Source organism: Esox lucius, chromosome 17 (assembly GCF_011004845.1).
Source record: "Esox lucius isolate fEsoLuc1 chromosome 17, fEsoLuc1.pri, whole genome shotgun sequence".
NCBI classification, from domain to species: domain Eukaryota; kingdom Metazoa; phylum Chordata; class Actinopteri; order Esociformes; family Esocidae; genus Esox; species Esox lucius.
The window spans coordinates 14,230,387-14,245,945 of NC_047585.1; the positions used below are offsets into that span (position 1 = coordinate 14,230,387).

The 15,559-nt window shown below is 42.6% G+C and overlaps 1 protein-coding gene across 1 annotated transcript; it reads right to left on the bottom strand.

Annotated features, from left to right (window-relative positions):
- Positions 1-8: 8 nt before the first annotated feature.
- plch2b (phospholipase C, eta 2b) lies at positions 9-14,859 on the bottom strand. The gene is made up of 21 exons (XM_020055320.3): positions 14,114-14,859; positions 12,477-12,623; positions 12,110-12,353; positions 11,558-11,687; positions 10,294-10,464; positions 10,108-10,201; positions 9,741-9,944; positions 9,493-9,613; positions 6,285-6,456; positions 6,031-6,144; positions 5,518-5,592; positions 5,064-5,164; positions 4,857-4,945; positions 4,583-4,768; positions 4,213-4,320; positions 3,372-3,496; positions 3,187-3,271; positions 2,892-3,038; positions 2,624-2,703; positions 551-2,477; positions 9-325 (listed from the first exon to the last, which is right to left on the bottom strand). The coding sequence occupies exons 1-21, from the start codon at positions 14,508-14,510 to the stop codon at positions 309-311; spliced, it is 4,734 nt and encodes a 1,577-aa protein (XP_019910879.3). The 5' UTR covers positions 14,511-14,859; the 3' UTR covers positions 9-308.
- Between the last annotated feature and the right edge of the window lie 700 nt (positions 14,860-15,559).

Sequence of the window (15,559 nt, forward strand, 5' to 3'; positions counted from 1 at the left end):
ATCTTTCAATGAAACCAGTCTAATAATTAATTTATTTTCTAATCTATTCCATTTAGAACTACTTACCACTTTTGGATTACATTCTATTCAAAACACATGCATTTTGACACAAAATCTAAATACCCAGATTAACCATGGATTTAAATTACTATATCTAATAAAGTTGTTTGGTCTCAATGTGAAATGGCATTTTGTAAATCTGCATACATAAACCATCTACATACATACAATGTAATGTGTTTAAAAGTGTATTTCCATGTCCCGTGCTTATTCCAATTGACTACCGTGGTCCTTGTAGTGACTGATAACTATAGTGTAGAGTAATCTGAAAGTAAAACAGAAAGAAGTATCACAATATTTCCAGGATCAAAAACATTAACACAAATTGCTCGGGATTAAAAAACCTGCTAAATTACCATTTAAAAAAAAAATTAAATCAACAAGAGCAACTAGATTTTATGACAAAAAATTACAAACAATTAATCTTCAAAACTTGCATGCTGCTCTAGGTGGTCTATGAAAAACCGTCAATAGAATTAGTCACTCTTACCATTAAAAAAGAGTGGTGATTTACAGCGAATCTCCCTCATTTTCTGGTCAAAGAGGGCGTTCATCTCTCTCTGCAGCGTGCCAACTTCCCTCTGCCCTCTGACAGGCACACGTGAGGGCAGGAGCTCCAGACTCAGACTGTCTATACTGTCACTGCTGCTGGAGTCACTGTCAGACAGGCGCAGGCCGTTGGGTATAGGCTTCGCTGGCTGGCCATGGCTACTGTGGTTCTGGAGCAGAGGAGGGGAAGGTATTCGAGGCTGCCAGTGAACAGCAACCCTGCGGTCAGCTACAGGGGTCATGGAGAATGCGTGCTGCTTGCGTGGAACACTGCGAGAGCGGGCCTTTGTCTGTAATGTGCCGGAGGGAACTTGGCTGCCTATGGTCTCCAGGGTCCGCCTTACTCTGACAGGGGAGGATGGTGGGCGTCGTGTTCGGAGAATGACCTCAGGGTGAGGAAGGGCCTGGGGTTGAGGCAGAGCATGAGGAAGAGCCTGGGGTTGAGGCAGAGAATGAGGAAGGGTCTGGGGGAAGGGCTTGGGCACTGCTTGGGGCAGGGCATGAGACAGGGCTTGGGGCAGGGCATGAGACAGGGCTTGGGGCAGGGCATGAGACAGGGCTTGGGGCAGGGCATGAGACAGGGCTTGGGGCTGATTAAGAGGTTCTGATACAGCCAGGGGTTCAGGTTTAGTGATGGCCTTTGGTTCTTCAGCTAAGTCTTTAATCTGTAATGGGTCTGGCCACTCAGGCTCAAATGACTGACCTGGCTTGTCTTGGCACAGACAGTCTGCATGAATGGACTCTGACTGGACCTCCTGGCCCAGACAGTCTGCATGAATGGACTCAGACTGGGGCTCCCCATGTGGCCAGGATGCCTGAAACAACATAATTTGTCTCTCCGGTTCTGGACCCTTCGGGTGAGACAATTGAAATACATCCTCCAGTCCTGGGCCCTTCGGGTGAGACAACTGAAATACATCCTCCGGTTCTGGACCCTTCGGGTGAGACAACTGAAATACATCCTCCGGTCCTGGGCCCTTCGGGTGAGACAACTGAAATACATCCTCCAGTTCTGGACCCTTCGGGTGAGACAATTGAAATACATCCTTCGGTCCTGGGCCCTTCGGGTGAGACAACTGAAATACATCCTCCGGTCCTGGGCCCTTCGGGTGAGACAACTGAAATACATCCTCCGGTTCTGGACCCTTCGGGTGAGACAATTGAAATACATCCTTCGGTCCTGGGCCCTTCGGGTGAGACAACTGAAATACATCCTCCGGTCCTGGGCCCTTCGGGTGAGACAACTGAAATACATCCTCCGGTCCTGGGCCCTTCGGGTGAGACAACTGAAATACATCCTCCGGTCCTGGGCCCTTCGGGTGAGACAATTGAAATACATCCTCTGGTCCTGGGCTCTTCGGGTGAGACAATTGAAATACATCCTCTGGTCCTGGGCCCTTCGGGTGAGACAACTGAAATACATCCTCCGGTTCTGGAACCTTTGGGTGAGACAACTGAAATACATCCTCCGGTTCTGGGCTTTTAGCATTGATGCACGGGAGGGAAGCCCCAGAGCCGGAGATTGTGGAGGACATGCGAAAAAGGATCCCTTTACTTTTCTCCTTCCCTTTCTGCTCTTTCAGGCAACCACTCTGGATTTCCTCCTCCAGAGTTTTCACCCTGTTAGCTCTCTTCACTGGTTCGCTCTGAGCCCCTCTTTGAAGGCAGTCCAACCCTGCAGGGATCATCAACCTACTGCCATTCCCGCTGTTCTCCTGGGAGTTGGAGTCTAGCTCTTTACGGTAGCGCTGGCGAGCATCCTCGGATGAGTAATTGGAGAGGTCTGCAGAGACCACCTTGGGCTCCTTCAACAACCCTTTTGTTGTAGCTTTTTTCAGAAGACCCTTGACAGCGTTACTTGACTTGACCTACGTGACATTGAACAAACAAGCTTTCACAAAGTGTTGAAGATAACGTCGAGTTGAATTTACTCATTATTACAGACAGTTAAGATCCTTGTTTCATTCAAATTTAATTTGGTGGCCGGGCAACGCCAAACTCAATCCGGTTTTACCTTTCCTGAAACGTCGTGTACAGCGACATGGACGAAGATGGACGCCTCTTCCATGCCCTCAAGATAGACATGGCGATAACCTGGCATTAAGATCATGACATAAAAATAAACAATTTCCCACATTATCCAACAAAAATCATATGCATTTTGTTTTTCTGAGTGATCTATAATAATGACAAATTTTGATATTCTAAATATTTTTTAAATAAGAAGTAGGCCCCATTTTATTAACAGCTCCCTGAGACAATTCCTATAATGACAATAATACCTGGCATCATGCTGATGAAGGCTATGGTCCTCTGACCGATGAATTTTTGTCCTAGTGAATCATTGTCCCAAACTTGGAACCGCACCAGTGCAATCTGGGCCATGTGGAGTGAGAAGACCATGGTCTCCTCCCACATTGGGTTGAAACCTGCAGGGGTACAGGGAAAGAAGATCTTCATCGTGCATTGCGTTCCCCCACAGCGTTTATTCAGAATATCCAAAATGCTCAGTGAAACAAGCAGCTTTCAAAAACAAAAGACAGTATATAAATAGCATAGCTGTCGAGGCAGGCTCACCGTTGTCGTCCACCACCCGCGTCTGCTGCTTACAGCAATCGACCGGCAGACCGATGATCTCCACCTCTACAGAGGGATCGATAACCTATAATAACAACAAAGACATCTTCACACGTGACAAGACAAAGGGCCCTGTAGTCTCCTCACATGCACAAGGTCAAATGAGGTTGTCCCACACGCCTCACCTCCCCTCTATCCCCCAGCATTGAGTCTTTAGGCTTTGGCAGTTGCTGACCACTGATGATCTTAAGTACCAGCTGAGTCTTCTTCTGTCCTGGCAAAGGGTCCTCCAAGTTAGGATTAAAGAACCCTGGGCAATACAGAGGGGAACGTTTAGCCAGCAGACACTTGGTTCAAGAAACAACTACATAACATTTAAAGTGTTTAAGGTTACACTTTATTTTGAGGGTCCCAATTTCCATCTGTAGATGTTCTGTAGATAGTAATACTATCAACAAACTTTCAACAAACTATTGATTGATTGACAACTGCTTGCTAAGGTTAGGGTTAGGTTTAGATTGAGGTTTAGGTTAAAAGTTAGGGTTAGGGATAGAATAAATAAATATACTTAGATTTAGTATATTAGTAATGGTTAGGGTTAGTAGGTAGTTAGTTAAAATGTTACCGATAGTTAGTAGACAATCTGTAGAGCATCTATCGGCACACTTTTGGGACTCTCAAAGTAAATTGTTACTGTGTTTAGTATCTGTCTGCTAGTGTCAGCTTTAAGTATAACTGTCTTACCTGTCACTTTAGCTTTACTTATATAGTTAATGTACTGCTACTAACTTCCAAAATATACTACATTTACTTTACAGTCTCCTGTTACCATATTACCATACTATACAGTTACAATACAACTTACATACTATACAGTTACTATGAAACTACAATATAATACAGTTACCATACAAATATCATTCTATACTGTTATTATACTTACTATACAACTATATAATATGCAGTCACTATACAACTACTATACAGGTACTACATAACTAATCTATAATTTGTAAAGGTGCCTGCCTTGATTCATGCACTTGGGCTTCAGTATATATCCACAGTTGCCATTGGTTGAGAACTTGGCTTTGTTCAGTTCAAGCATGCGGCCCTCTGTTTGGTAATTCAGTGCAACTGAAAGGTGAAGAACAAGAAACCAGGCAAGCCTAGTTCAGCCGAACCGCAATAGAATGTATTACCCTCTTGAGATTCGAAACCCGGTTCGCCCACGTGAAATGTTGTGTCGCTAACCACTACACCACAGAGCTCTACCTTCAACGCGTGTCAGTACAGCTGCAATTGTGAACCAGACTAAAGTAGAACAAATACATTTTCTTCTGTGAATATGAATGCATGCAAATCAACGTAAAGGTTTTAAATGGTCAGTGAGTCTCACCCATGTGGATTCCTGCATTCCAGAATGGCTGTGGGTTGAAGTTACTGGAGTCCACGCGGTAGTTGGAGGGGTAAACACGTAGTAGCTGTCTCTGGTTGAAGCGGACCAGCTGAGCTGGCTTCAGAGCCATTATCTGGTTCACGATGCTTTCATTGAGAGAAGACACTTGCCAACTACTCATGTACGCTGCCAACCAGAAAACATACTGATTCAGACATACTGAATTAACTATTCAGTAAAATATTTTTGTATGAATACTGAAACTCCTCCCCACCTTGTGTTTCTATGTCATGGACGCGGACAGACTTGGTGTACTTGACAAGGTCAGAAAGGGCTCTGGATAACCTCATCGTCTTCCCTCTCCTGGGTAAGTAGAGGGGATAGGTCAGGAGAGATGGAAGCTGGTGTTAATCTGACACACTAGTTTCAAAGTAAAGGTAAAAGCCTTTGATAACAGTATGTGTTGTTCAGTTGCCTTTACCTGTTGTAATACACAATTTGTGTTTCGTCTCTCACGATGGGGTTCTCTTGGTCCGCATGGTCTGGAAGGAGCATGTGCTTCTTTTTCTTCTTCCTTTTCCTCTAAAGACAAGAACAGGAAACAATTGTTTCAACAAGGATCTTCCAAAAGGGAACATGTTTGTATGGAATATGTTGGAGCAGCAGAATAGGTGTCTTAAATCAGTGCATTGGGCCGTGTGGGAAATCAAACAGGAAAGCAATGGGCCCATGATAGTAATGACTACCTTCACACACTAAGGGGAGATGGGGGGGGGCTGAAAGGGAGTTTTGTGATTTGCATTTGTGCTGGTGAGGAAAGACTAATTTGCATGGTGGAGGGAATGTTGAAGAGGCGTTCATTTGCATAAACATGATTGGAAAGTGTTATGAAGCGAGGCCAGGAGGGTGGGAGCTGTACCAGAGAATAGGCTGACCTTGCGTCTGAAGCTGCCTATAATAGACTGGGGTTTCTTGGGTTTGGATTCATCTGCAGTGCCAGCAGCACTCCCCTGAAACAGTAAAACATATTCCAGACTCCATACTCCCTGCAGACACAATCAATGAGCACACCTAGCTCATCTCAAATGGCTTTGGCATCCTTTCATGACAGAGCGGAGCACCTGACATTATCACCAGTGGTGCTTTTCTTTGTTCTCTTGAGTCAGCAAAAAAGTACAGCAATCAGAGTTTTTGTTTTTTGTACCATGTAAACTGAAATCAACTGTGATAATGAATTCCCATCTGTTGCATCCGCTGCAGAATATCTGTGAACTGAAACAGCTTAAAAACCAAAGAATGAGGGCATCAGGCGTATGGAAATGACAAACACAAAGGTGCCATGTGGCTGTTATGCCACCTAGAGGGGCTAAAAGAACTAATCTGAGAATAATTTCACTTCAAGTGATATTTTACCGTCCATCTATTTTAACAGTGGTAAAAAATCTTACATCTGTGCTAATTCGGGTGTCTTCCTCATCTTCTTCTTCCTCTTCCCCACTGTCTTCATCCGACACATCACCCTCCTCAGCATCATCATCAATGTTCATGGGGAGTTTCTTTCCCTGAGGAATAACAGCAAGTCTGTTATTCCGGAAGGTATTTTTGGGGGGTTGTTTTTTACAATTTGTAAACCGTCCCTATAGAAATGATAGACTGCTAATATTAGTTGAACAGCACAATTACAAAAAATATATATCTCCACCTTGATAAGGACTTTCCCTTTCAGGAGCTCTGGGGAGGGCATCTTTCTGGTTTCATTCATATTGACCGTAGACAGGTCCACCTTTTCCTGCAGTACCTCTACCAAATACTCAGCCATCTTCTTCTGCTGAGGCACTGTGCAATGGTTCTCAATGGATAGGATCACAGGGTACCTGGGGATGTATGGCACAAAGTATTGGAATATACAGTGGAGCAAAATAATATTTCGTCAGCCACCAATTGTGCAAGTTCTCCCACTTAAAAAGATGAGAGAGGCCTGTCATTTTCATTTCATCATAGGTACACTTCAACTACGAGAGACAAAATGAGAAAATGAAATCCAGAAAATCACATTGTAGAATTTTTTATGAATTTATTGGTAAATTATGGTGGAAAATAAGTATTTGGTCAATAACAAAAGTTAATCTCAATCAAATGTCAAAATGTCAAATATTTTCACAAGTCTTAACAAGGTTTTCACACACTATTGCTGGTATTTTGGCCCATTCCTCCACGCAGATATCCTCTAGAGCAGTGATGTTTTGGGGCTGTCGCTGGGCAACACAGACTTTCAACTCCCTCCAAAGATTTTCTATGGGTTGAGATCTGGTGACTGGGATGTTTGGGATCATTGTCATGCTGAAAGACCCAGCCACGTTTCATCTTCAATGTCCTTGCTGATGGAGTTTTTCACTCAAAATCTCAAATCTCAAAATTCATTATTTTCTTTACACGGATCAGTTGTCCTGGTCCCTTTGCAGAAAAACAGCACCAAAGCATGATGTTTCCACCCCCATGCTTCACAGTAAGTATGGTGTTCTTTGGATGCAACTCAGCATTCTTTCTCCTCCAAACACGACAAGTTGAGTTTTTACCAAAAAGTTCTATTTTGGTTTCATCTGACCATATGACATTCTCCCAATCCTCTTCTGGATCATCCAAATTACAGGCCTCTGTCATCTTTTTAAGTGGGAGAACTTGCACAATTGGTGGCTGACTAAATACTTTTTTGCCCCTCTGTACCAACTTGTACAGAACCGGTGACATTGTATGCTAGTTAGCTTGCTCACAGTAGAGCATTGGCTACTGTATTCTTCACAAAAAAATAGAAGAATACAGTAGCCATTGCAGTAAATATTGATTTTGAATTCATAGTGCATCTTTTTAATTTGAGGCCCATCTGCCGTCCTGGATCAAGTTGGAGGAACATTCAACAAGAGTGGCCTATTTATCTGCTGCCCTCGAGAATCTGAATATTAAATTGACTCAATCCTTGAAGATGCAACGAGAGACTATCAACTAATAATGTGAATTTTGGAGAAGCCACTTCAGATTGAATAGTCTAAGAACAGTTGGCAAAATACAATTATCGAAAAAAAAATATATATATTTACATAGAAGTTCTGGTTAATTTGTGGTCTGTGAGCTGAGACCTGCTCTTCCTTCACCTTCACATTTCGACCATGAACACAAGATGCCAGCTTGTGGGGGGTTGTTTTTATGATTACCAAACAAGTGTGCTGGTTGTTCTTGTTGCTTTTTCTGAAGGTCCCCATAAGTTCAGCGGCCACTCATTTGTATTTTTAACAATTATGTGATTATAGAACACACTGAGTATAGGTTACAAAAGGGCGTATCTATGAACAGACTTTTTTCTTCTGGACCAGACTGCAGAGAATACCATGTTTTCCTCTATTGGATTGGAGATACACTGTTTCTTCAGTTGATTTAATGCAGCTTGAGCGATTTGCCCGCTAGCGAGGACTACAATGTTCTATATGACTCCGCAATGGACACTTTATGTCAGACATTGAAATACCCACAAAGCCAAAATCTGATTTTGTTTTTTTGTAACATTGTCATGTGTATTGCCTAATTTGTGTTGTGTTTGTGCTAGCCACAACTCTTTTAATTGCATTCAGCTGAATTTCTCAGACTCTGGTGAATCAGTTGATATAAGCCATTCTGGTAAATGTGTTACCAGGATGCGATCATTTGCAGTCTTTTGCCATGGTGTCGCACCCTGAAGAGACAGAAGTCACAAACACGTCTATAAAAATCAAACCACATTCTTAACATCAAACCCACCAGAAGAATCCTGACGCAAATTCATTGCTAGCGCTGAATCACTGTTGCAGATCGAGATGATTATAAAAATTTAGGACCACTCTACCCCTATTACTCTAATGATGATATATGGCCCAAACTCTGACCATCCCACTTTTTTAGGACATCAGAGGAGACTGGAAATGTGTGCTAGACCAGGACTTGTCTCAATCAATCCATGCATCGTGTCCCAAGCTGAAGTAAATTCCTGAATAGACACATGTACAACGCAAATCTATTTGACCCATCATGGGTCTTCAATGCCCCGGGTAGTGAAGATTCGTTTTTACTCATATTTACACCTGAATTGACCAGCTTCTTTTGCCAATATCCACATGACCCCCCCCTACTCGTATAACATAAAGTAGCATGACATTTTAATTTCGGATCTCAGCCAACTAACTCTCTCCCTTAAAATCTGAGAAACTGGGCCAAATTAGAGTGTGCAGCCTTGATTTTCAGCACTTTCAGAACATTTGGAAGTCAAAAACATATCAACAGAGAGGCCACAAATTCTTTACTAGGGGCACACTTATCTGCATTATAGCATTCCAGAAACCCAGAGAGAAAAAAGGAAGCAAAAGGTAATTGACCTAGAAAACCTGCTTGGAAGTATGACTACGATCAGATTTCTGTGGCTAAAATTGGCAAATATCTTTATACCAAAAACCAAAATGTTTAGTACATTGACAATCCACACAAACTGTTGGACACTTATTGTCCTCAGGCTCACTAGTCTGTGGGGGCTAGTAGATGACAGATTCTCCAAATCTTATGAATCCCTGTATATTATATCTAATGCAGACCCTAGTCCTTTAAACATGCTGAACTCTCTAGTGGAGCATAATCTTTCCTAACTGAACCAGAGTTGATATCCAAAATACACAAAATCTCTCAGATTTTGAGCAAGACCCTGGTTCTGGATTGGAGTAAATTATGTTACCAATGTAAACACAAATACCCTGAAAATAAAATCAGAGAATCTATATTTGAACCTCATAGCGAGTTTTTATCTGGAATATAGAGCCCAAATAGATTCTTCCCTTTTGAAATAATTATGGAGGGCACAGTTTGCTAAACTTGACAAAAATGAAGCTACTCACGGATTCTTTGTAAAGGCATATTTGTTAATGGTTTCTATGACGTCTTTGAAAAGGATTTTGGATGTCAGGGTATAGCCGTGATGGATGATAGGCTCTCCATCTGGTCCATCCCAGCAGTCCACTGGCAGATATAGAGATTGTGAGAGCATGAGTGAGTGATTATGGTGACATTTACTGGTAGAAATACAGCAGTGCCTTGTTTCAGGAAAATGATGAAGTAGATGGCTCATTGTAGTGTCTTCATTTACCTTCCACACAGCGACAGCCAGCCTGGAGGACATAGGCATACATGTCAACCCTGGACTCAGACAGCAGCTGGTCTCCTGTCAGATAGGTGTTGTGGGACGAGTCAATGAAGTAGTTACACAGCGGCTGGGTCATGTCCTGGTGCACAAAGTGGTGCTCTGGGTTGAAGATGTCCCCTGCAGGACTTCGCATGTAGTTGGTGAAACCTGGGAATTGGAATTTGTGATTTTTCTGTGATTGACATATTATTACTGTATTTCGGCATGCTATTTCAGGTTGTGTTTTGTATTTTGATACCTTCGTGGGCTGTGATACTAAAGTTTGTACCTGTGTCATAAAAATAACATTAAAACCATGCAAAATACTTACCATCGATGCCCAGAACCATATTCTGTAGGTTGTGAGGGCATGGCTCAAACTGACTGATTGTCTCCATACAGTATTCTCTGGTTACACCAACCATCTATCAAACAGAAACATTCTGATAAAGGAAGAGCAACCATGATTGAACAATTTTAAAAAGAATGTTGTAATCTTCTTGCAAACCAGTTTTACCTTCTGTTCATTTTCCATGAAATGGACCAGGTCATTTAGGTCCATGAACTCTTTGTTATTACTATAGGAGAGCATAATGAGATAGAGGCCTCGCCGTGTAGATATCATCTTATAGAAGGTGCAGAATTCTTCAAAAGCTAACAAACCCTGGTTATCGTCTGTGTCTGCTTTCTGGGGATGGATAAAACAGGCTTAGGGTCAGGGAAGTGCAATTAGAAACAAAGGTTCCTGATTATAAGGGGTTCTATTTGAGGTTCTAGATGGCAACTTTGTTCTGAGTCAGAACAGTTGGGATTTTGAGGTTAACTTGGGATGGGGTTTTACATTTCTGTCATTTGAGATCTGCAAATCCTTCTTACACAGCTACCAACTGACACAAAATTAAACTGTGTTTGGCATGAGGACTTCAGATAGATAGAAAACAGGTAATGCAATGGAACCCACTGCACACAGAGTGCCTTCGTGTGGATTACTGGAGCACAGTGTAAACACAGCATTACAACCACAGCCATCTGTTCTGTTCAGCTGTGACCATATGGCCTTGTCTTTAGCATGCTTCCTCCTGTACAGTGACCAACCTGGACTCTCTCAAGATAACCTTGAGACATGACAATATATCCCATGCTAGAATTGCTGATCAAGTTGTCAGGTCATGATCTTTGACCCCTCAATTCCTGCTGGGTGAGTCTTGTCACAGTGAAAGTTTATTGCTGGCTTTAAAAGCAGCCTACAGATACACACTTTGCCCTTTCAGACAGAACTATGGGGTAGATTTAAGCAACACTGCACATTGTGTGCCAAAACAAATAAGATGCAATGCTAGTTCTTGATATTTTATAAATTGTGCTTTTTTCTTTTATAAATTAACTAAAATAAATAAAACACTTTTGAATCACTCATATACCAGTGTTGCCAATAGTTTGACAAATTGGATGCTTAAACATTCATGGGAAAACATTTTTAAACATTTAGGTAATTAAGCAGAGCGACTTATAGTATTGACCACTTTTGGATTCGGTTAATTGTTCTTTAAGATCCAAGATGTAATTAAAAGCACTGAGATAAAAGAACATTGAAATGTTCTGTGTGAGTTCACCCTACTTCTAGGATCATCTTAGCATGATCATACTTTGAACATCTCTTTGACTTTCAGCTTGGGCAGTTTCACACCGAAACCATTTCAATGTTCTCTGTGACTGCCTCACAAATCTGCAAATCTAAGATAATCTGAACACAGTTCACCCCACATCCAATTGGATCTTACTTGGAACATCTCCACGACCTTCTGCTTGGGCAGTTTCACATTGAGTTTGCGGAGCAACTTGAGAACCTCTCTGAGGCTCAAATTGCCATCCCCATTTTTGTCTGCTTCTGAGAAGGTTTGTTGTAACCATGTGTTATAAGAGTTAAGGATGAATCCCAAAGACCACATATCTTTTACAAAAGATGTGACATGAAATCCCTAGTACAATAACACTGTTGCTATAGAGGGGAGGGTCTATATTCTGTATAACAAACTGGGAAGTTTTGGTCCTGAAAGCTTAATTGACAGAAAATGTTTGGTTTAAACCCTGAATGCTGATTGGCTGAAAGCCTTGTTACATGAGACTGCGCACTATGTGCATGACATCAAACAACGTTTTACTGTTTTAATCATGTTGGTAACTGGTTTGTAACAGCACCAAGTCACCTTGGCGATTTGTGGTTCATGGAAAATGTATCACAGCCTAAAAACCACACCTCCTCAGGTCTTATGGTATTATTTGGCCATGAAGCCACAGGTGCCCTGTGGGAGACAGTCACAGATTAAGGATATTGGTCCCGTTTGCGCTGTCTCTTCGCCAGACTGTCCTCGTCACTGATGCCGGCCATGAGGTATTTCAGGCCAGTAATCCAGGTGCGGGCATCATCTCCGTTGGTGGAGACCAGGTCAAGGGACTTCACACGGTCGCCATGGTAAATGCTGAAGCAGCAGTTCGGGTCGAAACGGCTTTCGGCGTAGCGCTGGAAGATCTCAGACTTTTTCCCCTCACACACTTCATGGATTGAGTCAATGGTAACTGCAAGGAATCATCATTTTTTTTTAATTATAGGAATGAATTCCAGCAGTCAATTAGCTATGAGTGTTCACTGTGGAGAAATCAAAACAGTAACAGAATGTAACTCTATCTGAACTGACTGACTTTTAGCCTTATCGTGCTTCCTGGAGGGTCTCCAGCGGATGCAGGACTTGTGTTCATCCAGGTAGAAGAACCTGACCAGACCCTTCTTTTTCCCCTTGAGTTTGGTCATCTGAGTGCCTGTCTGCATGGTACACATACACCTCTCCACTGGAAGGGACGAATACACACACACACGCACACACACACACGCAATACACACACACACAGACACACATAAACACACACACTGTGTTCATACAGTACAAACAACCTGTCCCTGTAGAATATCCCTCTACCCTAAAAGTGTCCCATTTGGGCCCATATGTAAAGAATAAGTAACTTTGCCCAAGGTTTCCCCTGGACATGATGTCTAGTTGGGCCCATTTGGGTGGCCATTGTTTTTTTGCCACCTACTAATCTATAACCTTATGAATTGTAAGCGTTGCTGTATGTGTTTTAAAAATGTGTTACATTTTAAACAGTTAACATTAATGTTAATTCATGCCACCCATTTAATATGTTTGGATTCACTAAGGAGAGCAGCAGGGTTCAAGCTGAGGTTTATCAACTAATAGTTGGTTATCGGATTAGCTACTAGCGTCAGGTCCAAGACCTAAATCATTGTTTATGTTACAAAGCTATACCCTACGTATTTAATGTTTGTTTTCATTCAACATAGATACTTCATGCTTGCCAAATTTGTACTGTAGACTAGTGTAAACTGGCAAAACTATTGTAGATTTATTAAATGAATTAAAGGAAAGGAAAAATGTACATAAAGTGTCTCCGTAAAGTATTGGGCCACGAGCCACCAGAACAGCTTCAGTGATTCTTGCCAGGTTCTATGAGTCTCTGGAACTCTCGTAGAGTGATGGAACACCATTCTTCCAAAGGAAATTCCCTCTGTGATGGTGGTGGAGAGTGCTGTCTAACATGGCGGTCCAAAAGTGTTTGGGTTGATATCTGGTGACTGCGAAGGCCATAGCAAATGATTCACAATATTTTCATACTCATCTAATCATTCAGTGACATCTGTGTCCCAATAAATAACCCCCTTTCAAAGTCTTAGATCCTTTCCTCTTGATCCAAAATCAAGGTCAACTGGGCCTGCTCAGCATTGTTATACATGCCACAGAGCATGATGGGATGTTAAATGCTTAATTGTTTCCTGCAGTACACCTGTATTAAAACATATTCCTTTGTTGTTCCTCCACTAATTTATTCAGGTTTCTCCTTTAATTTGCAACCCCTTTGTATGGAATGTATTTAGGTATGTAGGTAAACCTGAATTAATCAGTGGAGGAACATAATGAATGCAGATGCTTCCAAACAGGGTCATTGATAGTTTACTCCCATTACTGTCTTTTTTACAGTTAGGGGAGGTAACCTTCCCTAGTAATCTGGAGCTGAGGGGAACACGTGATGTACACTAGTCTGCATCACTCAGTCTAATCTAAAGGGATTGTCTGGAGGCCATATGCCATGATGTCATCAGTATACACGCTACACACATTTTCACTCTTTTTTTGTTGTGGCAACACCAAGATTTAGGAGGCCAACTGTTAAAGAATGTACTCGATTAACTTATACATTACATACTCACTGGTTACTGACTTCCAGCTGTGTCTCCCCCCTGAAAAAGTCCATTAGTAGCTTACCATATTGACCCATTCTCCATTTGGGTTGTGCTACAAGGCTTCCACCTATCCAAAAGAAGTCTTCTGCCAGTCTGGAGATGGAGGTTTTCTGCCACATCTTTGGGGAAGTCATGAGGGATGGGCTCGGGGCCCTGGAGGTCCTGCCAATGGAGGTGGTGGCCCTTTTCCCTGGGTTCAGGGAGGACAGAGGTGGGGTGAACTGTCCCTGGGAGGCGGAAGCAAAGCATGCACTCTTCACTGGAGACGGGGTGGTGTTGGAGGTGGTGAGGCTTAGTCGGGCTGATTTCATCGCAATCATTGGTCCGTTGGTGGGTTTTACTCCCGGAGACAAGTTGAAATTCAGCCCTGGAAACAGCGGTGCCATGGATGAGTTGACGTTCATTCCTGCACTGCCCATTTAGCCAGGTCTACAAACCTGTCCCTCATGCTCATGTCCTCTGCCCAGCGGCGCACGCCTACAGCCTTCCTCCCTCCAGCTGGACTGTGAGTCAAACCAAAACGAGCGTCCTAAAGACAAGTCAAATTCCCTACCATAATCCAGGAAGGAAATCCATATTCTGAATCTTCGGTTCTCGGGGGGTTGCCAAATGCGTCATGTTCCACCTCCTCAGTTGCTAAGTGTCCATCCAGAAGACATGGGAGCGGAGAGGCAGGAAGGGCCCTGGCTGTTCCACACATTCCTGTTCTTCACCACAGCAGAGGGCCCAGTGAGGCAGCCATTACTCTACACACAAGTGTGTTTTGCACTAAGTGGCAGCAGGACAAATGTTTAACACGTGTCCACCCGTTAAATCTACCTCGAGCTGTAATCCTGGGCTAAGGCAGGCCACTGCATTTGCCGAGGGATTTTCATGCTAGAATAAGCTCCTACAGAAAGGGAAGGTTTGGGATGGGAAAGGAAGTCCAATCAAGTCTATAAACGCAGAGAATCCAAAACCTCCCAAATAAGAACGATGGATGTTAGCATTGTAACAGCACCAAGGCACCTTGGCGATTTGTGGTTCATGGAAAATGTATCACAGCCTAAAAACCACACCTCCTCAGGTCTTATGGTATTATCAAACAATTCGTCATATCGTGATTCTTGTTGCAGTCAATAATTAGATTACCTCTTGTCTTCTCAGAAGTCTCTGGGCACTTTGCTCATTAGATTAGAAAAACCCTCTTTGCAATCAATGCATGAAAAGGGATCTGCACTCGTGTGCTAATTAGCTCTGCTGTGTATTTTTGATCTGTATTATGAAAAACAGGCACTTACCTGTCAGAGATAACCAGAGTCTTTAATTTAATTACTTAACAGGTCAGTAGGACTGAGGACGAGGGTCTTTGTGAATGTTCCCTACACTGATTGGCTTACGTTTGTTTTTGTCTGAGCATCAGTTTGTGGTGCAGTTTGTCCCGATAGGGGACCAAGAATTTACAAAGGGCCCGTTTGAATTATCTGTT

What these genes read in the sequence shown, in the direction of transcription:
- plch2b (XM_020055320.3), bottom strand. Translation starts at nt 14,510, where the DNA reads ATGGGCAGTGCAGGAATGAACGTCAACTCATCCATGGCACCGCTGTTT. An exon ending in ATGGAGAATGGGTCAATATG is followed by an intron (nt 12,624 to 14,113) that starts GTAAGCTACTAA and finishes CGTCCCTTCCAG; the next exon opens with TGGAGAGGTGTATGTGTACC. An exon ending in AAGGGAAAGTCCTTATCAAG is followed by an intron (nt 6,145 to 6,284) that starts GTGGAGATATAT and finishes GTTATTCCTCAG; the next exon opens with GGAAAGAAACTCCCCATGAA.